The 25,690-nt window shown below is 46.4% G+C and overlaps 1 protein-coding gene and 1 pseudogene across 7 annotated transcripts in view; one reads left to right on the top strand and one right to left on the bottom strand.

The window, feature by feature from the left end:
* EIPR1 (EARP complex and GARP complex interacting protein 1) overlaps positions 1-25,690 on the bottom strand; it is a 177,353-nt gene that overhangs the window by 58,261 nt on the left and 93,402 nt on the right. For 5 of the 7 annotated variants that reach the window (XM_055251546.2, XM_063622858.1, XM_063622856.1 and 2 more), the window contains one exon: positions 6,496-6,652. In XM_055251546.2, the coding sequence (XP_055107521.1) occupies positions 6,496-6,652 (157 nt within the window). Of the gene's footprint in view, positions 1-6,495; positions 6,653-25,530; positions 25,612-25,690 lie in introns of all 7 variants that reach the window. The other 2 variants (XM_055251545.2, XM_063622854.1) reach the window with 1 other exon arrangement.
* LOC129467257 (uncharacterized) lies at positions 20,403-21,039 on the top strand (annotated as a pseudogene).

The following is a 25,690-nucleotide window of genomic DNA, read 5'->3' as shown; positions in this document are numbered from 1 at the left end:
TCCACCCAGGCGGCCAGCGGTCTGCTGAACTGACTTCATCCACAGAGGGAACTCATCTGAATGTCCAAAGTCCTTTTCAGCGAGAAGACTGCGGCCGTGCCCTCTGTAAGTTCCTACTCCTGAAGCAGGCTGCTTAGCTGGAGTAGCAGGGGCGTCAGCCACTGTGAGGCTAAAGGGAGGGTGGGAAGAGGGTCTGTAATGTATTTTTGATTCATTAAAAACAAAGTTATGTGGCACTGAGCAAGAGTCAATAAATGTAGACTCTACATCTAATAAACAAATAAATGTCCTCTACATCTAACAAACGTAGAACTGGAAAGAATCAGAGGCCCCACAACCACCCCCACTCCACACACAAGAGAACAAGTCCTCAACAGAAATGACTTGCCCAAAGTTAGAACACTACAAATAACTACCTGCAAATCTGAAACGAGAGCCCTCCACCCTAGGTCTGCTACCTTGAAGTCCACCATCTCTCCCACAAGTCACTACAGCTGACGAAGAAGCAAACCAGAGGTAGAGAGGGGAAAGCAGGTTAGAAAAGAAGGGCATTTTGTTATTTTCAAAATGCATAATTCCCATATACAGCATACTTTATTGATGTTTATCAACCAAAAGGACCAGCTAGAATACTGAAACATCCTCAACGCTTACTCTCATGAAAATACATTTATATTCCTAGAACAGAGACAATTTCATAATCACACTGTGATGAACACAAATGGGTCCTTCTGTTCATTCAGCAGGGAGGGGATCCCAGTGTTTCGGGAGTTCTGGGGCGAGACCTTCTGGCTATGAATCCTGAATACTCCCTCTGTAGGAGTGAGTAATGCCAGATACATTTACCTTAATCTCTCGGGGCCATGGGAAAGGACAGTCCCTACTTTACAGGATTTGCATGAATGAGGTAATGCATGCAAAGCCCTAGCAAAGGAGCCTGGTTCATAGAACGGTTCGATACGATACGGTTGTTGCAAAGCGTTCATTTTCTCACTCAAAATACGCGGAGTGTCCGCCCTGTGCTGTCCTTGGTGCTGAGGACACAGCCTCGGACCTGACAAAGTCAGCAGCTTCTGCAGAGGCTCAGCGTCCACAGAGAACGCCACACGTGAGTGAGAACAGAAACAGGAGTACTGAGCAGTGGCAACTCCTATGAAGATAAAACTGGGCAAAACGGGCCGCGTGCAACGGCTCACACCTGTAATCCCAGCACTTCGGGAGGCTGAGGTGGGCAGATCACTTGAGGTCAGGAGTTCAAGACCAGCCTGGCGAAACCCCGTCTCTACTAAAAATACAAAAATTAGCCGGGCGTGGTGGTGGGTGCCTGTAATCCCAGCTACTCAGGAGGCTGAGGCAGGAGAATTGTTTGAACCCGGGAGACGGAGGTTGCAGTGAGCTGAAATCATGCCACTGCACTCCAGCCTGGGTGACAGAGGGAGAGTCTGTCTCCAAACAAAAACAAAAACAAAAAATTGGGCAAAATGGCAAGAAATCACAGGATGGGGTGGAGCATAGTGACTTGAGAGGGAAGGGTTAACCAGGCAAGGCAGAGACAGGAGCGTCTAAGTGGTGCTGGTGATGGGGCAGCTCCTCTAAGCCCAGCTCAGGGGCTCCATCCCTGTCAGGCAGAGCTGCAGAGCACCAGGGCTGGGGGGGACCTGAGGGGCCCTTACAGGAACCCTGGAACTGCCTTGTTTTTAGGATCTTCCTTAGCAAATATGGTAAGGGACACATTTCCACTGTAAACCAGAAATAAACAATTCTTTTTCTTTTTTTTTTTTTTTTTTTTTTTGAGACGGAGTCTCGCTCTGTCGCCCAGGCTGGAGTGCAGTGGCGCAATCTCGGCTCACTGCAAGCTCCACCTTCCGGGTTCGCGCTATTCTCCTGCCTCAGCCTCTCCGAGTAGCTGGGACTACAGGTGCCCGCCACCACGCCCTGCTAATTTTTTTTTTTTGTATTTTTAGTAGAGACAGGGTTTCACCGTGGTCTCGATCTCCTGACTTCGTGATCCGCCCGCCTCGGCCTCCCAAAGTGCTGGGATTACAAGCGTGAGCCACCGCGCCCGGCCAGAAATAAACAATTCTAAGAACCCCACCCATCTGAATGGACTTCCTCCCCAGCCAGGGCTCTTTTAAAATTTAACCTGAAAGACTGTTTCAGGCCATGAAGGGAAGTGGGGATCGAACGTGCCTCATTCTACCTCTCCAGCATCAACATCGACACAGGCTTTAAGTCTGATAGGAAACATTTTACAGCCTATTCTCTCTGAAGCTGCTACCTGAAGGTTCCTCTGCAAATAAGAACTTGAGTCTCCACAGTCCTTTTTCCTAACCCAGACATCCCTTTCAGTTGATCTCAGGTCTTTAGACAAATTCAACCAATTGTAAACCAGAAAATGTTTAAATTTACCTACAGTCTAGAAGCCTCCCGCTTCGAGTTGTCCCCCCTTTCTGGACCAAACCGATGTATTTCTTAAATGTATTTGATTGATGTCTCATGCCTCCCTAAAACGTATAAAACCAAGCTGCGCCCCGACCACCTTGGGCACATGTTCCCAGGACCCCCTGAGGGCTGTGTCACGGGCCATGGTCACTCATATTCGGCTCAGAATAAATCTCTTCAAATATTTTACAGAATTGGACTCTTGGTGGACACCATGTAAAGGCCTTGCCACATAACCATCAGCTGAGCAACATTATCTCTGTTTCAGGGATGAAGGTTGGAGCTAGAGAAATGAGTGACTTCCTAAAGCCCCTATTGCTCGAGGAGTGGGTGAGGACGAGAAACCCGGCTCAGTAATTCCCGGCCAGTCTCTGTCTGCTTCCATAGGCTGCTTGGCTCTGGAGCATGTCTGATTAGTGTTCCGGGGGGCACACCGGGTCACAAGGCTCTGCAAGTTCCTTCCTTAGCCTTTACTGTTCCCACTAGCAGGAGCTAAAGGTGACTGGTGGGGTGCTCTGTTCAGCCTCTGCTTGTTGGAGGGCTGAAACAGACACAGGAGGGGTGACTGAAATTAGGACATCAGATTGCTACAGACAGGCAAAAGCTGAAATGGCCAGAAGGACAGGAGCCCCTAACACCATTCCCTGGGGTGTAGGGCATTTCTCTAGTCTGCAGGGCGCACCCACGGCAGGTGTGATGGCGGCTGGAGTGGTAGCGACATGAGTGTGGGGAACCGTGTGGCATTCTCGGGCACTCCTGGGTGGCCTGAAGCTTTGTGTGGTAAATGTCTCCTGAAGCTGTACTTGGTGCCAATTATATGCCAAAAGGAGGCAAACAAAACCACCACCAAGCACCTGGAGCCTGACCCCAAAGGGCAGCCTTCACCTGTGCTGTATTCACCAGACCGACGTTCCCCCAAATCAAATTCCCTATCTAATCATAACACTTTCCCACCATGGAAGACACTTAAAAGAACACGCATGGTGACACCAAAGTCTGGGGAGGACGCAGAGAGGAGGGGCCCTCACGCTGTATCATGGCATCACACGTGCAGCAGCTCCGTACAAAACCAACGGAGCCGAGAGAAATAAAACTTCCTGTTCATACAAAAACCTGTTCATTAATATTTACCACAACTGTAGTCCTAATCGCCAAAAACAAGGAAAAACCCAGATCAGCTTCAATAGGTAAATGCTTAACAAAGCGTGGTGCCTCATGCCATGGACTATCCCGTGGCAGCAAAGAGGAACCGGCCACTGACCGGCACACATGGTGCCTGGAACCCAAACTTAAAAATGAGGCAGCAACTCGACCTCCAGGGAATCAAGCTGAGTAAAGAACATCAGTTATCAAAGGTTACACTGTGTGTGATTCCATTTATAGAACCTTCTCCAAATAACAATACAGAGAGTACAGATTCGGGGTGGCCAGGGGCTAAGGCCTTGGAGGCGGAAGGGAGGTGGCTGTGGCTATAAATATAAGGTAGCACAAGGGACCCAGGGTTGGAGTTGTTCTGTGTCATGACTCTGGTGGTGGCTACACGAACCCACACACACAATAAATGGGACAGAAGTCAATGTTTACACACAAATGCATATAAACAGGTGGAATCTGTGTCAGTTCAGTGGGCTGTATCAATGCCAGTTTCCTGTTTGTGAGACTGTACCATAGTTATCCAATGTTACTATTGGGGAAAACTGGCTGAAGGATACACGGGATCTCTCTGTTATTCCTATAACTACATGTGAATTTACAACCTCCAAATAAAAAGCTTAAGAGAAAAAAGAATATGCAATAATATATTGGATAACAAAATGGAATTCAAGCAATACTTTGAACAATAGAGGCAAAATCAGAGCAAATGGCATTCCAAGGTAGATCTGAGGATAGTTGAATTTGCCTGTTTAATATCAACAATTACTTTCTTACTTTCCTTTTTTTTTTTTTAAGATGGAGTCTCACTCTCTCACCTAGGCTGGAGTGCAGTAGCCTGATCTCAGCTCACTGCAACCTCCGCCTCCCACATTCAAGTGATTGTTCTGCCTCAGCTGCCCAAATAGCTGGGACTACAGGCACGTGCCACCACACCCGGCTAATTTTTGTATTTTTAGCAGAGATGGGGTTTCGCCATGTTGGCCAGGCTGGTCTCGAACTCCTGACCTCAGGTGATCCACCCACCTTTGCCTCCCAAAGTGCTGGGATTACAGGTGTGAGCCACTGCACCCCGCCTTCAACAACTATTTTCATAAGTCTATGTATGTATGATGCAATTTAACATTACAATCTAATAATGAGTTCCCCACGACACACACCCATGTGGCCTGCCTTTGCATATGGTGTATGGGATAGTGTCTGCACATGGTGGGAAGCTGAGGAGCAGTCTGACAGCTCCTTGTCCCTAGGCAGGACCAAGGTCCCTTTTCTGAGCTCACCTGTCTCTGCACATCCCAGCAGGACTGCCATCCTCTGCACATGCTAACCTCCCTAACACGACCACCAACCTGCACAGAGTCTCACTCATCTGCTCCCTGGTGCCGGTGTCTCCTGCAACATGTACACACATTAACACATACACACATATGCACACAGAGACACAAGCACAAATGTGTGCACACGTGCATGTGCGCGTCACACACATGCGCACAAATGTCTATTTGCTGGGGATGTGGCGATCATTTGAAATGTGGAACTCGTAACAGTGCTGTGTGGTTTGCACAGCGATCCTGCATTCGGGCAGGGAGTGACAGCAGAGGCAATCACTCCTAGGGACCATGGGACTCTTCATCTGCCTCCCCTTACTGTGCAAGACTGGCTGCGATTTTAATACTCAGAGCATCTCCATAAGAAGAAACATCCACCGACGTGGTAGAAGCACAGCAAGTATAAAAATAATTCCACCACAAACTGATACACAGACAGCATCCGGAGCTACAGACTGCCTGACCTGCAGCACTGCTCTCCTCCATACCTGACGAGGGAAACCTGAGCCGGTCCTCAGTCCCCGTTCCAAACTCCACCTCGAAAGTGAATCCCTCTTCAATTCCTCTAATAACAATTAATGCCTGCTCCCTCCGGGGCCACAGCGTACAGCTCGTAATGATTTCGGGGTACAGCACGGCTGGCCCAGCCACAGTTAGTTGTGTACACCCTAGGTCTCCCCATGGAGATCATGACTCTCGGAGGCCGGGTCCTCTAACCTGTCACCTTGGTGTCCCTGGGGCCTGGCAGGGTTTGTGTAGCAGGTGTTTAGTAAGTATTTGTTGTATTAAATTTATTTAATTGGTAGAAATGACTAGACAGAAGTCACTGTACAAACGATTTGTCTCTTGCAGACACACACGCACATGTGTATGTGTTAATGCATTAAGTAAAACAATCACTATCGTTATTGTAAACACTCATAACAACATCATGCCCCCGCAATCTCCTTTAGAAAATACGGCTTCTTAATTTTTACCAAGGCCTCAGGGCCTTCAGAGAGCAGCTATGACTGCCATGGAGAGGTCCCTGGGAATGACCAGTGGGTGCACACAGCCAGGCCTCCAAGCTCATGAAGCAGCAACTGGCCAGGGAGCCACGTGTACGACACGCCACATGCCGACAGGGGCGGGCTCGGGCACGAAGCCCCACACGCACACCGCGCATTCATGCTTTGTCCACGAGAGGAAGGGATTGTAAGCCTGCAACCTGAAGTGGTAAATAATTGCCGTGCGAGTGTGAATAAATGCATACTGACCAAGCTGAAAAGCCACACAGCGCTCGAGGGCAGTGCAGTGTCTGACCCTTTAGCCTCTGGCAGGTCCCCGTGGACAACACTCCTCTTAGATGAAGAGGAGAAAGACGGGATGCAGGCGTGCTTGCTACATTTCTGTCAATGTGGCTAATCTAGAATACACAGGGACTAAAATTAAAAATCAAATTCTCGCAGCTTTTTAAAAGAAAGGAGCGTTTTCAAAGCGTGGATGGTGGCTCTTGCAAACGAATCTGCACAAGCTCCTGCACCTGGCCAACCTGCAGGCTCGTTCTGGGCGCATGAAATATGCAAAATCCTACCAGGCCATGTTGCCATGGGCTGTGTTGTCAAGGTGACAGAGCAGCTCCAGGGTCTGCGCAGTGCTGGATGAATCATCAGGGGACTCGTGGCTGCCTGATTCCAATTCCTTCGGCATCCTCCACACGGCTGCACATGTCAGGACTTTGCTGTCTGAAGCTGAGCAACAGAGCATAATGGATAATGTCAACAGAGCACGGTGTGCCCCGCATTCTGCAGACAGCACACACACATTTACACAAATCCATAAGCAGGGCGCATCTGCTCTTTAAAATATTTACGATTGCAGGCAGCAAAGACGGAGCAGGGAGAAGCACAGCCTGAGTCGGCAGGCAGAACCCGGCACGGTTAGTAATCAGCATCCTGTTCCCCGCTTTCTCTTTGTTTTAAAAACCATCATGCTGTTTCAAAAGAAAATTTAATTTCCTCAAAATCGATTTCCTTCCGTTCTTCTTCAATAGTTCTTCAAAACAGGGAGCAAAATGGGGGACTAAAGATATAATCACCACGCATGCAGCTGGTGTCTAAGGTTGGCATTAAATGGGTTTTCTCTTCATCGCTGTATGAGATCACCTTAAATGACTATTAAGCACACTGAGCAATATTCCATTTGGAAATCCTGTCACTCATGTTATTCTGCCTCAGTTTACCTAAAGTGATGAGTATCTGGGACCGGAAGGTAATGCCATTCAGAGGCATCGCATGCTGAGGCCTGGAGCCCTGGTGGGCAGCAGGTGGCAGCCCAGCCTGGTCATGTCACCATCAATACAGCCTCTTCTACTAGAAATGAGAGTCCCATCCTTACACGGTTCTGCTGGTGGCTGCTCGGTCTCCCTGAGTCTTGATACTCTTTATTTTTAAGATGCTCCAGGAATCTAGAGTACCTAGAAAAGCCACTTTGTGGATAGAGACTCAACCTGCATTAGAAAGACTGGGGTCACTTGTTTTCAAGGAAGGTCTCTGACGCTCTACAAAATTTCTCAATATGATAAATTTTTTAAAAATTAGATTTAACGTTGAATTCTTGAACAGAAATCCTTTCAGAATTTGCTTTCCATTTAGTTTTAAATTGAATATGTGCTAAACACCTCTCCCTTTTAAAGATGGCCTTTAATGAATAATCTTAAAATAGCAAACAGGACTCAACACTAAATCATCAATTGATAACAAGTGAAGAATATAAAAATATTATATATTGTGTTAGAACATAAAAAAACATCCCATGGGTAGTACAAGAAGAAAAACAGTATGGCATTACAAAATAACAATGACCTTATGTTACAATCGAAAATGTATCACTTACTGGTGATGATGCTCCTGCGATCTCAATATCAACTAATCAACCAAGAAATACAGCAACCAACTCAATGACAAAATATCTAGCTTTGTGAATATTCTTAATGCCACTGTTAACCATGATCGGACGATGAGAAGTTAAAAGATTAAGATTTCAACCAGGATTTTCTGATTCCAAATTCAGTGCCCATTTCATATACAATGTTGGGTCTAAAAGAACATGCAATTGTGGCTTAAAGAAAAAAACTCCTTCATCATATATTCATATAATGTTAACATTTCCAACTTTACAAAAATGGAGTGTACAGACAGTTCTGTCTACGTGAGAATTTTATTTTATTTTATTTTATTTTATTTTATTTTATTTTATTTTATTTATTTATTTGCTGAAATTTTCAGTTACACGATCTTTCTGCAGAGCCCACGAGATTGGCAATAGCACTCCTGGAAACACGAAAATAACCAAAGGGAAAGCTGGCAATTTGGAGTAGGAAAGAAAAAAATGAATGCCTGACCCACTAGCACACACGAACCCAACAGAGGTGCAGATTATCTCCATCTTTCTAAATGGCAGAAAAATACATGTCTAATCTTACAAGTGATAGAACTAATAATGGGAGCGCTAAATTGTGGCTGCACTTCAAAATGAATGAAATACACAAGATGACAAAGGCAAGGAATAGTAAAAACAGCTATTCTGTGGAAGAAATGACTAATGGCAAACACTCCCCCCACATCCCCAACAAATTCCTTCTTTGGAGAATTCTGTTCAGGTGTAAAGAAAGTGACTTTCCTGTAAACGCCAGCTCACCAAACTCCTTAACTATATCCATGTTGCCCTCCATAAAGCAAAAGTGGTGCAGGTGAAGTAAGATTTTCCACTCTCAGGTAAGCTACCTCCCTTCAAAGTCTACACCAGATACGATGTTTAAGTGACCAGCTGGACAATGCGGTTTCCACATATCCAGTTCATCTTGCGCTATTCACCTCTCCCCCCACAGTCCATCAACTTCACAGAGTAGAGAAGGCAATGGAGGAATCTCCAAGAAAATATAGATAAGAGAATCTACACTCACTTCAACTTTTACTCCATTCTGAAACCTTTCTAATGTTGTAACAAACAGGGGTTTTTGTTTCTATTTTCTTTTAAAAACATAAACCCACAAGGATAGAAGAGCAATGAAGTTTCGGAAGCTGGAAAGAAACAGATCCTTAGAAAGATGGTTGCTTGATTTACTACAAAAATAATACTCAGAGTGGAGAAAGGATGGTCTTTCCAATAAACGACGCTGGATCAATTGTATATCCATATGAAAGAAAATAAACTCATATCCTACCTCATAAGATACTTAAAAACCAATTCCAGATAGACTGATGATAAAGATGTAAAGATAAAATAATACAAATCTTTTCAACAATACATAGTAGAATATCTTCTCGGCCTTGGGACAAGCAAAGATTCCTTAAATGGCAGGAAAAAAAGCTGGATCGTACAGAAAAAGACTAATAACATAGAATCTAGTAAAATTAAGAACTTCTATTCACCAAAAGACCCTATTAATTGGACTTCATCAAAATTTAAAACTTCTTTAAAATCAAAATTAAAAACTCTGCTTTTAGAAAGACACTATTAAAGAAATGAAGCACTGGCCGGGCGCAGTGGCTCACACCTGTAATCCCAGCACTTTGGGAGGCCGAGGCATGCGGATCACTAGGTCAGGAGTTTGAGAGCAGCCTGGCCAACACGGTGAAACCGCGTCTCTACCACAAATACAAAAATTAGCTGGGCATGGTGGGGAGCGCCTATAATCCCAGCTACTCAAGAGGCTGAGGCAAGAGAATTGCTTGAATCGGGAGGTGGAGGTTGCAGTGAGCCGAGCTTGTGCCATTGCACTACAGCCTGGGCAACAGAGCGAGACTCCATCTCAAAAAATGAAGAAAGGAAGGAAGGAGAAGGGGAAGGGGAAGGGGAAGGGAGGAAGGAAGGGCGAAGAAAAGAAAGAAATGAAAGAAATGAAACAAAAGAAAACAAAAGAAATGAAAAGACAGACCAGGGGGAGATATTTATGATACATATATCTGACAAAGGGCCTGTATCCAGAATATATATAAAGACCTCCCACAGCTTAATAATGAAATAACTCAATTTTTTAAAATATACCTTACACCAAATCAGACACTTCACAAAAGAAAACATATGAATGGTCAACAAGCACCAGAAAAGATGCTCAACATTATTAATAATTGGAAGGAGGCAAAGTGAAACCAAGTGAGATGCACCACACATCTCACTAGAGTGCTGAAATTTTCATTGAAAAAAGACCAACAATAGCAAGTATTGGCAAAGATGTACGGTAACTGGATCTCTCTCAGATTGTAAAAAGAGAGTGTAAACAGTACACACATTTTGGGAAACACTTTTGCAGTTGAATATTCACTTCCCAGATGACCCAATAATCCCACTCTTAGAAGAAGCTGTCACAAAGCTTGGTTTGTTGATAATAAGCCTTGTGGCAGCTTTCTGACTTGGGCAGTTAAACCCAGCCCCAAGTAAATGTGGTCGGGTGACGGTATGTAACTGCCAGAAGTCAGGGGGTGGAGATTATCATAATGACCAGCCAGACCAGAGTGCCGGCCAAGGAAGCTCAACTGGCAGAGGGCTGTGGAGACAGTTGATAGAGATGGTATTCCTAGGGGTGAAACAGACAGGCATGCAAGGAGACTACTGCCTGCCTGACACATGCACACATGCATGCAAACATACATAACGTACATACGTATTAAAAAGAAAACAAGAATGAATGAGCCGAAGGCTGAGGAAAGTCACCCCTCACAGTCACAATCCCTTACCCAGTTCCAGATTTGAGGCAGCTTCAGAGCTGGAACCCACTGACTGTAAAGATGGTCAGATTCCCCACGAGTTAGGAACCTAGGGCAGGTGTACACTGCAATGATTACCCCAGTCAGTACCCAAAGACATCCACTGCCATTTTCCTGAATGCCATTCCCTGGGCAAAGGGTAATCCCACACATTTCCAGGTCTGCTGAACATAAAGACACGCACAGAGGCCCAGCAACCCAAAGTGTCCCACTGTCCTCCAGCCCGAGTGGGGCATGGGGATGCCAGGTAATAAGTAAAGTCCTAGGCAAAGCCTGGCTTACCGTACATCCTTTAAGTCTGTGGATGCACCCAGTGGGCAGTTCCAGGGTCTGTTAAGGTGAAATAGGATTGACATACTGGACAGTTTATGAAATACCCGTACTGGGTCTGTGGCCTGTGGAGTTAACGGGAAGGTCACATAGAAGCCTCTGAAACTGCCTCCCCATCCCATCAAAGAGTGGTAGAGATCTGCGCTTACTTTAATGATCAAGGATATGAAGTGGGTGTGGCTTTGCTGAATTCATCATTGGCTTCTGCAGAAAGCCAATGGGCCCTGGAGAATGACTGTGGATGACTCTAAGCTCAACAAAGCAGGAGCCTGCTCAGATCCACAGTGCCAGCCGTGGAGTCTTGTTAGAGCAGATTCGCAGGCCCTCAGGCACATGATGCATGCACACGGATTACCAAATGCATCCTGTCCTATCCCAACGAAGAAAGAAGATGAGAAACCATCCGCATTCACAAGCAAAGGAAAACAGTAAACACTCTTGCCACAGAGCTGTGTTGGTCTCCCATTTTCTATCATAATATAGTCCAAAGAGACGTGGGCAGCCCATAGACCATCACATGGACCCACTGCATTCAAGACATCACAGTGATGACGTAGGAGGAGCGTGCAGAAGACCTCGGCAAGACGGCAGGAGACACAAGCTATGGCGATTCCAGGACCCGTTACTTCTGCTAAGGACACCAGGACTTCCCCTCCAGAGCAAAAGCAGAAAAGACGCTGTAATGCCTGGCAGGCCTCTTCATTCTAGAGGTGACACATTACACACCTAGGAAGGCTGGGCCAGCCCAGATGCTGTGGTAGCACGTAAGGCTGCCAGCTTAGGCCAAGAGGGCACTACAGCAAGATCAGGCTGGGGAGAGGCGGCCCTGCTTCTGGGGACGCCGAGTAGACCTGCTGGTGTGGAAGTTGTCGGGGATAGAAAGCATGCGGCATGGACTTTGTGGAGGGCCCGGGTGGAGTCACCATGTGGTCCCGGGGTTCTGGAGCAAGCCATGCCATCTGCAGCACAGAACCACGTCTTTTGATAAACAGCTCTGACCATGCCTCTGGGTCCTGATAATGGAGCTCCTGACCATGGGGCACCAAGTGCCACGTGTCACTCTTGAGAAGAGCTCAGTCATACCCACCACATCACAGGGTCAGGCAGGGCCAGCGGTGATTTACTACAAAGTAGAGATGGTGCACACAGGACAGAGAGTCAGGCAGGACCAGAGGGCACCAGAAAACTGCATGGTAGGTGCCCAAACCATACATGACCTCTCCGCCCCGGACCCTCCCTGCACTCACGCCTGTGGCCATGTGGGAGTCCTGTACTTTTAGCTGAAGAAGGAGAAGGGATCTGAGCTGCTTTACAGGTCAATGAGTTCGGGAGAGGACATAAGCCAAACATGGGCAGGTGCTGTCAGATGGCTACGCTCAGGAGAGGGCTGGGAGAGCATGGAGGGAAAGCTGATTGTGAAGAATGGTGATCATGAGGCAGGGCTCCCAGCACTGCTCTGGCCACCCCTGAGGCGTGCAAAAAGTGGCCCATGCTCAAGGGCGTGGCCAACTGCCTGGTGATTGGTTAGAAGCCTGGAAGTAAAAAGACTGAGAAATTGGAGACCCACTGTGTTGCATGTGACAAAGTGATGCCTGGAGCCCCTTCCATCCTGAGAACGGGAAGGGGTTCATCCAACACTTAGTCCAAGTATGAGTTTGCCTTTCTTGGCTGCAAAAACAAAGCCCTGATGCCCTGACCAGAGACCACCCCCCAACAGCCCCACCACTACAAATAGCACATAATCAGAGAAGCCACAGAACTGCACTATGCAGCAAGCAGGAGTGGGCCCAGGATCTCCTATCCATATCACATCGTAGGTGTGCCGGGTTCATGCAGCAAGAGCATGCAGCACTGTGCGGCCAGCACTTTCCCCAGGACGTGGCACGGTGCAGCCAGCGCCTTCCCCAGGACGCGGCACGGTGCCAGACCCAGCTCCTCTGTCAGTTTCCTTGCCCCAATAATAGCACACAGAGGCCTGGAACCCAGTATTTCCAGATGGCTCTGTGTCCCCAACAAATGATGCTGCAGCACCACGAACTTTCTTACTATCTAACTAATTTAAAAATGCACATATTTATAGTATACGACAGGACGTTCTGATATGTGTATACACTGTGGAATGGCTAAGTCAAGCCAATTCATATTTGCATTACCTGACATACTTATCATTTTTTTGTTGTGAAGACACTTGAAACCTACTCTCTTAACGATTTTCAAGTATGCGATACATTGCTAATAACTTCAGTTACCATGATGATACATTGTTACTGACTGTGGTCAGCAAGACATCCAATAGATCTCTAGAACTCGTTTCTCCACCTAGCTGAAACTTTGTATCCTTTCACCAACATCTCCCTTTTCCCCGTCCCCCCTCCCACCAGCCTCTGGTATCACCTACTCTGCTTCTGTGACTTCAGTATCTTTAGATTCTGCATATAAGTGAGATTGCGTGATATTTGACTGTGCTGGGTTCATTTCACTCCAGACCACGAGGTTCATCCTGGTGCTGCGGATAGCAGGACTTCCTTCCTTCTCAGGGCCGAGCGTGCTCCATTTGGACCAAGTTTCTTTATCCATTCACCCGGCCCATCAGCACCCACGCTGCTTCCATATTGTAATGAATGTCCCAATCAAATTCAGCTTGCCGTGCCCCAGAAGAACTGGATAAAGACTTTCCTGTGTATGGCAAATAAGGAAGCTCCCAGCACTGCTAGGGAAGTGTCAAAGGCAGGGGCCAGAGGAGGCTTCCTCCGGGCAGGACAGATCAAAAAAGGGAACTGCAGTGGGTGGAAGCATCAACTATGTTAGCCACGTGCGAGTTCATGTGACACAAGAAGACAACCTCACCCCGTTCCTTTGCAAAACACTACGGAACCAATGCAGTTTTTCTGTTTGTTTGAGATGGAGTCTCACTCTGTCACGCAGGCTGGAGTGACCATCTCGGCTCACTGCAACCTCCGCCTCCCAGGTTCAAGCGATTCTCCTGCCTCAGCCTCCTGAGTAGCTGGGATTACTGGTGCCGCCACCATGCCCAGCTAATTTTTGTATTTTTAGTAGAGACGGGGTTTCTCCATGTTGGTCAGGCTGGTCTTGAACTCCTAACCTCGTGATCCACCCTCCTCAGCCTCCCAAAATGCTGGAATTACAGGCTTGAGCCACTGCACCTGGCCCCACTTGCATTTTTCTAAAAATTGGTAACTAAAAGTAAAATAAAATTAATAAAATTTCTAGTGTATAAAAAATTTACTTAGATTTTCCAAAAGATTATAAAATTGTCCTTCTAGAATTTGGTCTGAAAATCTGGTGGGTACGAGGTGAGTTCAAAGTGCCTTAATAAAGTATGTGAACACCAGAAACCACCCTGAGGAAGACCAGAACATTAGAGGGGTGTGCAGGCAGGAGGTGTCACTGGCATCATCACCCAAAGAAATGAACAAAGCCGCACACGTTGCTGAATAAGGAGTGTGCTTGGGGCTCAGGAAATACGGTAGGCATTCGTACCTCCAGAAACTGTCCACATCCTCAGAGGCAGATGAAATGGAAGGTAAACAGCACTAAGGAAGAAGCACCTGTGGAGACACTCATCGGCTCTGAAACTCTGAGGATTTCTGTAGCTGTGTGGATCCCAACAGAGTGTTCAACACACATCCAGCAGCTATCAAAGAAACTAAGGAGCTTTTAAGAAGGAAAACCTGATCTTTAGAAGGAAAATGCTGTTAGTAAGCAGGGAGGCATTTCATCTTTTATCTGTTTTTCACACACTCCTGAACTGAGGTTCTGTAATGTAACTTCCTGTGCCGAATTAATATCACAATGACTAGGAGCCGGCAGAGGGCAGGGCTCAAGGCTGCCACATAAAACCAGGCCTATGGCACAAACCGCAGCAGCACTGCCCACAGAAACTGTGTCTGTGCCGACAGAAGTCAGAGAACCACATGATACCTAGGCTGAAAGGGAACTCCGATATCATGCTGAATGACACAGCCCCTTCATTTCACAAATGAGGAAACTGAGGCTCAGTGAAGCCACTGACTTTTCCAAGTTCAAACGCTCATTAGCACTGATGTCCAGAATGAATGGAGCCTCCTGACTCCCATAACAGCCCCCTGCTTGGACAGAGAAAATTCCAAGTTGTGTCTTTATAGACAATTTGATGCCACAACCTACTTGTTACATGTTAACAGAAGAGCTAAAGGCCCTTAATGAGATAAAGAGATAATCAGGGCAAAATGCAGGGAGGGAGGCATATTCTCGACCGCCAACTGCAGCCACGGGTATGCTGCCCGCGGAAGGGATTACCAGGCAAAAGGCTTACAGGAATTCAAAGGAGACTGGAGTCTTCGTGAGCATGAATAGTAGCTCCAGCCAGCCCGGCTAAAGGGCGAACGATGCCCTGCCTGGGGGACATAATCTGATCTCCAGCTGGAAGAGGAGGAGGCTTCCAGGGCTGCATAAGCAGTACATTAAGATGGGGCTGTTTTCAGAGCCCGCAGCCATCTCTGAGTCTGGCAGGAGCTGAGCAGGATGGATGAGGACAAACGACAGCTTCACTGGGCGCTCACCTGACGCAGGTACGCCTCGGGGTGCACGACAGGATGTCTGAAGATCTGGGCCTACAAATACCTTCCTCGATGGCCTTTTAAATGCCTTAGGGATGGCACCATGTACAGATTGCATCGCCTGCGTGTGCAGGGGCAGAGACTGACTGCAGAAGGCGGCAAGGCTGATGAGCAAGACAAGGATGACACCAAGTCTCTTATCCTCCAGGCACTGGTGAGGGGCATCCGCGCCTCTGACAAGCTCTGCTGGCCAGGAGGCAGCAGAAGGTGGTGCCAGCATCACAACAGGCTGCTGCCCCAACAGGAAGGGGGTGCTGAGAAGTGGGGGTGTCAGGGGCTCGCTGGCCGTGAGCTCCAGAGACACAGTGGGCGCAGGCACGATGTGCCAATCAGAGCAGTCTAGCCCAGATGGAGCTGCAGCAGAGGCCAAGAGAGAAAAAGACAGGCAGGCTGCTCAGCCCCCACTCCACATGCCAGAAAGGCTCAGGACAGAGACAGAAAGCTGGCCCGATGACCACAGTGCAGAGGCGCGGCCTCTCTCAGCTCTTCACCTAAGCCAGCTCACAGGCCAATGGCCCCTCGGTTTAGGGGAACCCAGGTCCCCTTGGGGAAGGACCCATGGCTATTTTATAGGAGAGCTAACCATGCGGAGAGGGAACTACCCCCAGACCCTGAATCAATGCCAGCCCTGCTGGACCCAACACATCACAGGGTCTACGGCCAAGCAGGGACCTGGAAGCTGTGGCCCAAGTCCACCTCAGAGGGCCCAGTGGGTTCAGTGTATCCAACCTGCAGTTATTTCTCCAATCCCCGTATTTGTGTTGGAATAGGCAGACCTGGCATTGGCAGGACGACCACACAGCACTCACTCCATGGCTATAGAGCCAGTGATGACAGGAAGGACGAGAGGGATGCCCCGGGACATTCCCTCACCTGTGAAAATAGTCAACCAAAAGCAACACTGCAGTGTTGGTGGGATGGAGAGTTAGGAGCACCATGGAGGTTGTGAAAGATGCTGGGTGCTGCACGGAAGATGCTGTTTGGCCTGCGTTGCAGCAGAGGGTTCTTGGAGAATGACAGTGCATGATCATAAACTTAATCAGGTGGGCAACCCCAACTGCAGCTATTTCAGATACGCTGTTGTCACAGAGCATATCTATACAAGAATGCAGGCTCTGGCTTCTGATATAAAGATTGAGCTGGCAATTTGGTCTCACACCGCCAATTTAAAGGGCCACCAGAAGCTATTCGCTGTCACCTGGCAAGGCCAGCAGTGCCTGTTCACGTCCTGCTGCAGACCTACATCAAGATTCAGGCCAGGGGCCAACATGCTGTGCCCATTGGGCACATCTGGCCTGCACCCCATGAGCTAAGAGTGGTTCTGCATTTTTAAAGAGACATAAAAGGACACAGAAAAGAATATAAAACAAAGACTGAATGGCCTACAAAGCCTAAAATATTTACTCTCTGGCCCTTTAAGGAAGAAATTGGCTGGCTCCATCCACCTGTGCCAGTGACCCACTTGCCACCTCAGGTGCTGAAGGCACCCTGCAGACTGTGCCCTGTGTAGCGCACAGACTGGCTGCTGTCCTTGGAGGTGAGACCCTGTTCTCAGCCGAAGGCCCAGGAGGGAGACTGCAAGAGGCAGGGGCTTCCACGCCTTGGTCCTGGAGTGGTTGTGAGTGTGTGCAGAGAAGCGTGGCCCCCGCACTGGGCCCTTGGTCCCTCTGTGACCCCGCCACCTCAGCCTGGTGATAGCCTTTCCATGGGCCTCTCAATCCAGAGACAGGCACCCCAAGTCTTCCTGCCCACACCAGCTCCGGGCGGCCTGGGGCCCGCGCCAGCGTCCTGGTTCCCTCTGAAGGCACTTGTGGGGCCTATCTGTACCCTGCCTATAGCCTAGAGAACTCCCACACCCTCTGCACTCCCTGGGCACAGCATGCCATCAGCTGTGACCGCCCACTCCCCACCTGCACTCCAGAGGGCAGCCTCCTGCCAATCCAGCGACTGGGGACCAGCTCCAGCCTGGCCAAAGCAGCCACCTCTGCTGCACAGTGGGCCGAGGTCTGCGCCCCTCCAAGGTGTTCCTTCCTGGGCTGTTCTTGCTCAGTCCTGGGTGACCTGAGAGAGTTTCTTAATATCTGATGCCTGTGACTCTTCTACCACACTTAGCGCTTCTTTATACTAAACTTCCCTGTTTAACCTGCTCTGTTTCCGCTTCCTGCCCAGACCAATACAGCCTGACCTCATCCACAAAGACCTCAATCACAGGGACAGAAAGCACACTGAGGACAGCACGCGCTTGGGGCCTGTTGACCAGGAAGCATAGGGCACCTCAGATACCCGAACAACACAAGTGCACAGAGATGGAAAGTAAGCCGGCTCCCCTTGGCTCGGGGAGGCTTCAAGGTCCGGTGATGTGGGCAGGTGGGGGCATCTTCACCACCATGAGGCCGACTTTGGTGGGGCTTTTTGCATCTGGGAGGTAACATATGATACAAAGCCTACCTATGTCATATGGCAGGCTGTGAAGACCTGCATGGCCACTGGCACCCACAGTGTCGGGTGAACAAGCAGGCTGTGTGGGGCCTCTGGGGGACCCACGGGAGAATCACAGGCCAGCTGCTGAAGTGTGGGAAGAAAGCAGTGTCCCTTCTGCAGGTAACTTCTCTCCTGTCTGGACACAGCTCCTGGCTTCCCCACCCACTCCATCATGTGGGCATGCTGTACACTGAGCCCTGCACATCAAAAAATGCGTGTGGTCCGATCATCAAGCCCTAAGCACAGACAGAAGCAGCAGCTATACTCAATCAATCATCACACTCAATCATCGCACTCAGTCATTGCGTGGAAATCTCACTTCTTCCAAATAAAATTGTGTTCAAGCAGGTCCTGAGGCACAGGCAGATGGCACAACTAGGGGCAGCAGATCCCTCTGCCCTTGGCGCCCCTGCATTGCCTCTGCTCTCCTGGGAAGCTCCCTGGCACCGCGAATGAAGAGGAGCACCAGCCCTCAGCTTGGGAGCACCGGCCCTTAGCTTGCACACGGCACTGCCTCATGAGCTGCAGCAACGTTAGGTGCTCCATGAAGAGATGTCTCTTGACAACAACGGGTAAGGAGAAATCACACCAGGAGGCAAAACTCTGAGCAGGACACTTGGCTGTCCACATCGTCCAGATGGGCAGATGGGCAGAGATATGGATCTTTATTGATTTAGAGGCAGTAGCCTCCATTTTGCCCATAAAACCAGGACTTGGAAAGCGCAGAGCAGGGGCAAAACAAGGAGGGGATGTCGGGGCTCAGGCTGAGCAGAGTGCAAGCCCATCTGTGCCCACACGGATGCTCGCTGCAGGGTCTCAGTTCCAAAGAGTCTCTCAGAAGACCTGCTCCATGGATGCCAACACTCCCGCAGAGGGCCTGCTGTGTGTCGGCATGTGCCAGTGTGTGCTCTGCGGGGTACCTCCTCCAAGCTCCAGGTTCATTACCTTTTCCTTTTGCGTCTCCATGCGGGGGTGGTAGCTGCTTCCCGTGGTAACTAAGATCTGTGTTTCCTCCCTGGAGGAAATCCCCTCTTTCTGAAACACAGGCACACTTACTGCAGGTTTGCTTCTAGACCACCACAGGAACAATAATATTGCAAAAAGAGAGTCACATGAATTTTTTGGTTTCCTAGTGCGTGTAAAAGTTATGCTGACACTATAATGCAGTCGAGTAAGTGTCCAATAACATTATGTCTAAAAAACTACTGGGAATACCTTGATTTTAAGATACTTTATTGCTAAAGATACTAACAGTCGCCTGAGCCTTCAGGGAGTTGTCATCTTTTTGCTGGTGGAGGGTTTTGCCTCAATGGCAAAACTGACGGCAGCTGACTGATCAGCGTGGTGGCTACTGAAGGATGGAGTGGCAATGGCAGTTTCTTAGACAACAATGAAGTTTTCTGCATCTATTGACTCTTCTTTTCATGAAAGATTTCTCTAGCATGTGATGCTATTTGACGGCACTTTATGCACAGTAGAACTTCTTTCAGAATTGGAGTCAGTCCTTTAAAACCCTAACACTGCCTTATCAACTTGGCTTATGGAATATTCTAAATCCTATGTTATCATTTCAACAGTGTTCACAGCATCTTCACCAGGAGTAGATTCCATCTCAGGAAACCACTTGCTTTGCTCATCCTTAAGAAGCAACTCCTCATCCATTCGAGATTGATCAAGAGATTGTAGCAATTCAGTCCCATCTTCAGGCTCCACTTCTACTTCAAGTTCTCTTGCTATTTCTACCACAACTGCAGTTACTTTCTCCATGGAAGTCTCGAACCCCTCAAAGTCATCCACAAGGGTTAGAGTCAACTTCTCCCATTAACTTCCTATTAATGTCAATATTTTGACCGCCTCCTATGAATCGCAAATGTTCTTAATGGCATCTAGAATGGTGAATCCTTTCTAGGTTTTCAATTTACTGTGCCAAGACCCATCAGAGGAATCACTATCAGTGGCAACGACAGCCTTAAGACATGTATTTCTTAAATAATAAGACTTGAAAGTTGAAATTACTCCTTGATCCATGGGCTGCAAAATGAATCTTGTCCTAGCAGGCATGAAAACAACATTCGTTTCTTTGGTACCTCCCCTTCAGAGCTCTTGGGTGACTAGGTGCATTGCCAATGGGCAGTAATTTTCAAAAGAGTCTGTCTCTGAGCAGTAGGTCTCAACAGTGGGCTTAAATATTCATTAAACCATGCTATGAACAGATGTGCTGTCATCCAGGCTTTATTGTTCCATTTACAGAGAATAGGCAGGGTACATTTAGCATCATTCTTAAGAGGCCTAGGTTTTTCAGAATGGTAAATGAGCATTGGCTTCAACTTAAAAGTCAACAACTCCATTAGCCCCTAATGAGAGAGTCAGCCTGTCCATTAAAGCTTTGAAGCCAAGCTTTGACTTCTCCTCTTTTGCTATGAAAGTCCTGGATGGCTTATACTCTTCAAATATAAGGCTATTTCATTGACACTGAATATCTGTTGTTTACTGTTCTGAAGTGTTCCCCCTTCATCAATGATCTTAGGCAGATCTGGAGAACTTGCTGCAGCTTCTCCATCAGCACTTGCTGCTTCACCTTGTACTCTTATGCTATGGAGATGGCTTCTTTCCTCCAACCTCATGAACCAACCTCTGCTAGCTCCCAACTTTTCTTCTGCAGCTTTCTCACTCCTCTCAGCCTTCATGGAATAAAGAGAGTTAGGGTCTTGCTCTGGATTAGGCTTTGGCTTAAAAGAATGTTGTGCATGATTTGGATCATCTATCCAGACCACTAAAACCTTCTCCATTATCAGCAAGAAGGCCGTTTGGCTTTCTTATCATTTGTGTGTTCACTGGAGTAGCACTTTTAATTTCCTTCAAGAACTTTCCCTTTGCATTCACAACTTGGCCAACTGGTATGCAAGGCCTGGCTTTTGGTCTACTTCAGCTTTTGGCTGAAACTTGGCTTCCTCACTAAGCTTAATCATTTCTAGCTTTTGATTTAAAGTGAGAGGTATTCCTTTCATTGAACACTCAGAGGCCATTATAGGGTTATTAATTGGCCTGACTTCAATATCGTTATTCTCAGGGAATAGAGAGGCCTGAGGAAAGAGAGAGATGAGGAAACTGCCAGTTGATGGAGCATTCAAAACACACACATTTACGGATTCACTTTGTCATCTTACATGGGCATGGTTCGTGGAGCCCCAAAACAATTACAATAGGAACATCAGAGACCACTGACCACAGAGCACCATAACAGATATAATAACGATGAAAAAATTTGAAATATTGTGAGATTATCAAAACGTGCCACAGAGTGGGACGTGCTGTTGAAAGTTGGCACGTGTAATTGAAAAAATGGGGTCAATAGACTTGATGGACACAGGGTTGCCACAAACCTTCAATTTACAAAAGATACAACACCTGAGAAGCACAATAAAGCACGGTGCAATAAGATGAGGTGCACCTGTATCTAGAGTGGTTTCTTGACCCTGACTGACAAACTCTCCTAGAATCTACACCAATGGCGACATCATCCACTGACATGAGTAATTCAGAGAACACAGTTTAGACTGTGCTGCTTTTGAGATGTCAAGAGCTATCTAGGCGAAAACAGCTACCAGGCAGTTAGATATTGTTATGTGAAGCCCAGGGATGGAAGTAAAGGTTTGAGATTATTTTACCTTACAGTATCTTTATTCACATTCTCTTTCATGTATCAATAGATTCTAGGACTTTGGATTCTAGCAATACAGCTAATTCTGAAAAAAAAAAAAAAAGCATGCCTCTCTAAAATACTTAAGATATATTTTTGAAGGCATAGCTATGCTTTCAGGGAAGTGAAGAATATGACTGGGAGCAAATAGTAAAGCTGTTGTTGAAAACAACATGATAAACCATGGTTACCCTTCACACTTGGCCTCTGCTAGGAAGCTAAAGGCCACACATACAATGGGAAAGTAAGCTTTTGGCCCACGAAAGGTAAAGAGGGGATACCAGGACCTCTGCAAAAACCCAGGCTCCTTAAAACCCACGTCCTCATTACAGGAATGAGCTAGAAAACATTATTCTCCAGCTGGCATGCATAGAAAAATGTCAAAAAAAAAAAGACCCACTTGTTTATCTCAGCTATGGCTCTTATAAAAAATAGAGTCTACACTGAGAATCTGAAAACTGCATTGATTCTTACAAAAGTTTGACTTTGAATTTACTGGTGTGATCCAGGAAATCTTAAGCCAAGAATCTAACTTAAAGAAGTCCTGGGTTGTGGGCCGCCCTGGACATTTTCTAGAAACAAATGAGAATCGTCTCTGGAGGAATGCACCCACAGGCCAGCCCCTTGGAGGCCCCACCGACTTAGAGCAGCCTGATAGGAGCCTGTGACCCACGACAAACCCATGAAGACAGTGGCCTGAATGAAGGCAGTCCAAGAGAACAGAGCAAATTAGCATTCCAACAACTTCAGACACTAGAATTGCAATGTTCAAAGAAATAAAAGCCGGATTATGAGCAGGCAACAAAAGACTATCACAATTTACCAGCAATCTTCTTTAAAAAAAAAAAAAAAAAAAAAAAAAAGCATCTAGAAGAAAAAATTATGACTGTTGAAATAAAAGTCTCCCATAAGCAAAAAAGAGAATTTCAGATCAATATCCTTGATGAACATTGATGCAAAAATCCTCAGTAAAATACTGGCAAACCGAATCCAGCAGTACACCGAAAAGCTTATACACCATGATCAAGTGGGCTTCATCCCTGGGATGCAAGGCTGGTTCAACATACGCAAATCAATAAATGTAATCCAGCATATAAACAGAACCAAAGACAAAAACCACATGATTATCTCAATAGATGCAGAAAAGGCCTATGATAAAATTCAACAACGCTTCATGCTAAAAACTCTCAATAAATTAGGTATTGATGGGATGTATCTCAAAATAGAGCTATCTATGACAAACCCACAGCCAATATCATACTGAATGGGCAAAAACTGGAAGCATTCCCTTTGAAAACTGGCACAAGACAGGGATGCCCTCTCTCACCACTCCTATTCAACATAGTGCTGGAAGTTCTGGCCAGGGCAATCAGGCAGGAGACGGAAATAAAGGGTATTCAATTAGGAAAAGAGGAAGTCAAATTGTCCCTGTTTGCAGATGACATGATTGTATATCTAGAAAACCCCATCATCTCAGCCCCAAATCTCCTTAAGCTGATTAGCAACTTCAGCAAAGTCTCAGGATACAAAATCAATGTACAAAAATCACAAGCATTCTTGTACACCAATCACAGACAAACGGAGAGCCAAATCATGAGTGAACTCCCATTCGCAATTGCTTCAAAGAGAATAAAATACCTAGGAATCCAACTTACAAGGGATGTGAAGGACCTCTTCAAGGAGAACTACAAACCACTGCTCAATGAAATAAAAGAGGATACAAACAAATGGAAGAACATTCCATGCTCATGGGTTGGAAGAATCAATATCGTGAAAATGGCCATACTGCCCAAGGTAATTTATAGATTCAATGCCATCCCCATCAAGCTACCAATGACTTTCTTCACAGAATTGGAAAAAACTACTTTAAAGTTCATATGGAACCAAAAAAGAGCCCGCATCGCCAAGTCAATCCTAAGCCAAAAGAACAAAGCTGGAGGCATCACGCTACCTGACTTCAAACTATATTACAAGGCTACAGTAACCAAAACAGCATGGTACTGGTACCACAACAGAGACATAGATCAATGGAACAGAACAGAGCCCTCAGAAATGATGCCTCATATCTACAACTATCTGATCTTTGACAAACCTGACAAAAACAAGAAATGGGGAAAGGATTCCCTATTTAATAAATGGTGCTGGCAAAACTGGCTAGCCATATGTAGAAAGTTGAAACTGGATCCCTTCCTTACACCTTATACAAAAATTAATTCAAGATGGATTAAAGACTTAAGTGTTAGACCTAAAACCATTAAAATCCTACAAGAAAACCTAGGCAATATCATTCAGGACATAGGCGTGGGCAAGGACTTCATGTCTAAAACACCAAACGCAATGGCAACAAAAGCCAAAATTGACAAATGGGATCTAATTAAACTAAAGAGCTTCTGCACAGCAAAAGAAACTACCATCAGAGTGAACAGGCAACCTACAGAATGGGAGAAAATTTTTGCAACCTACTCATCTGACAAAGGGCTAGTATCCATAATCTACAATGAACTCAAACAAATTTACAAGAAAAAAACAAACAACCCCATCAAAAAGTGGGCGAAGGACATGAACAGACACTTCTCAAAGAAGACATTTATGCAGCCAAAAAACACATGAAAAAATGCTCATCATCACTGGCCATCAGAGAAATGCAAATCAAAATCACAGTGAGATACCATCTCACACCAGTTAGAATGGCCATCATTAAAGTCAGGAAACAACAGGTGCTGGAGAGGATGTGGAGAAATAGGAACACTTTTACACTGTTGGTGGGACTGTAAACTAGTTCAACCATTGTGGAAGTCAGTGTGGCGATTCCTCAGGGATCTAGAACTAGAAATACCATTTGACCCAGCCATCCCATTACTGGGTATATACCCAAAGGACTATAAATCATGCTGCTATAAAGACACATGCACACGTATGTTTATTGCGGCACTATTCACAATAGCAAAGACTTGGAACCAACCCAAATGTCCAACAACGATAGACTGGATTAAGAAAATGTGGCACACATACACCATGGAATACTATGCAGCCATAAAAAATGATGAGTTCATGTCCCTTGTAGGGACATGGATGAAACTGGAAAACATCATTCTCAGTAAACTATCTCAAGGACAAAAAACCAAACACCGCATGTTCTCACTCATAGGTAGGAATTGAACAATGAGAACTCATGGACACAGGAAGGGGAACATCACACTCCGGGGACTGTTGTGGGGTGGGGGGAGGGGGGAGGGACAGCATTAGGAGATATACCTAATGCTAAATGATGAGTTAATGGGTGCAGCAAAACAACATGGCACATGGATACATATGTAACAAACCTGCACGTTGTGCACATGTACCCTAAAACCTAAAGTATAATAATAAAAAAAAATAAAAATAAAATGTTCATACCAAAAAAAAAATAAAAATAAAAGTCTCCATTGGCAATTTAACAGCAGATTAGAAATAACTGGTGAAAATTAATCATTTGGAATAAAGATATGAAGAAAGAACCTAGGACGCAGCAGAGACTGCAGCGTGGGAATGTGGGAGAAAGGCTGAGAGGGTCTGCTGTACCCTTAAGTGGGGTGCACAGGAAAAATAGAAAACAGAAGGCACGATATCAATAAACAAGTTCTCAGACTCAGGAGCACAACTATCTCCAAGTACCATAATTAAAAATATATCCACTCCTGGACACACTGTAGCACAAATGCAGAACACCAAAGACAAAGGCAGAAACTTACAGGTTGCCAGTGCTATGAATAGTTGGGCAGCTGACTTCCCAAGAGCACCAAAGGAATCCAGAGATAGCACACAACAAAATGCTAGAAAAAAAGTCAGGGCAGAACTGTTGAGTCAGCTAAATACTCAAAAATAAAGGCATGTTAAGGTAAATCAAGCCAG

Source organism: Symphalangus syndactylus, chromosome 18 (genome assembly GCF_028878055.3).
Source record: "Symphalangus syndactylus isolate Jambi chromosome 18, NHGRI_mSymSyn1-v2.1_pri, whole genome shotgun sequence".
Lineage (NCBI taxonomy): Eukaryota > Metazoa > Chordata > Mammalia > Primates > Hylobatidae > Symphalangus > Symphalangus syndactylus.
This window is presented reverse-complemented; position numbering and strand designations above follow the sequence as displayed.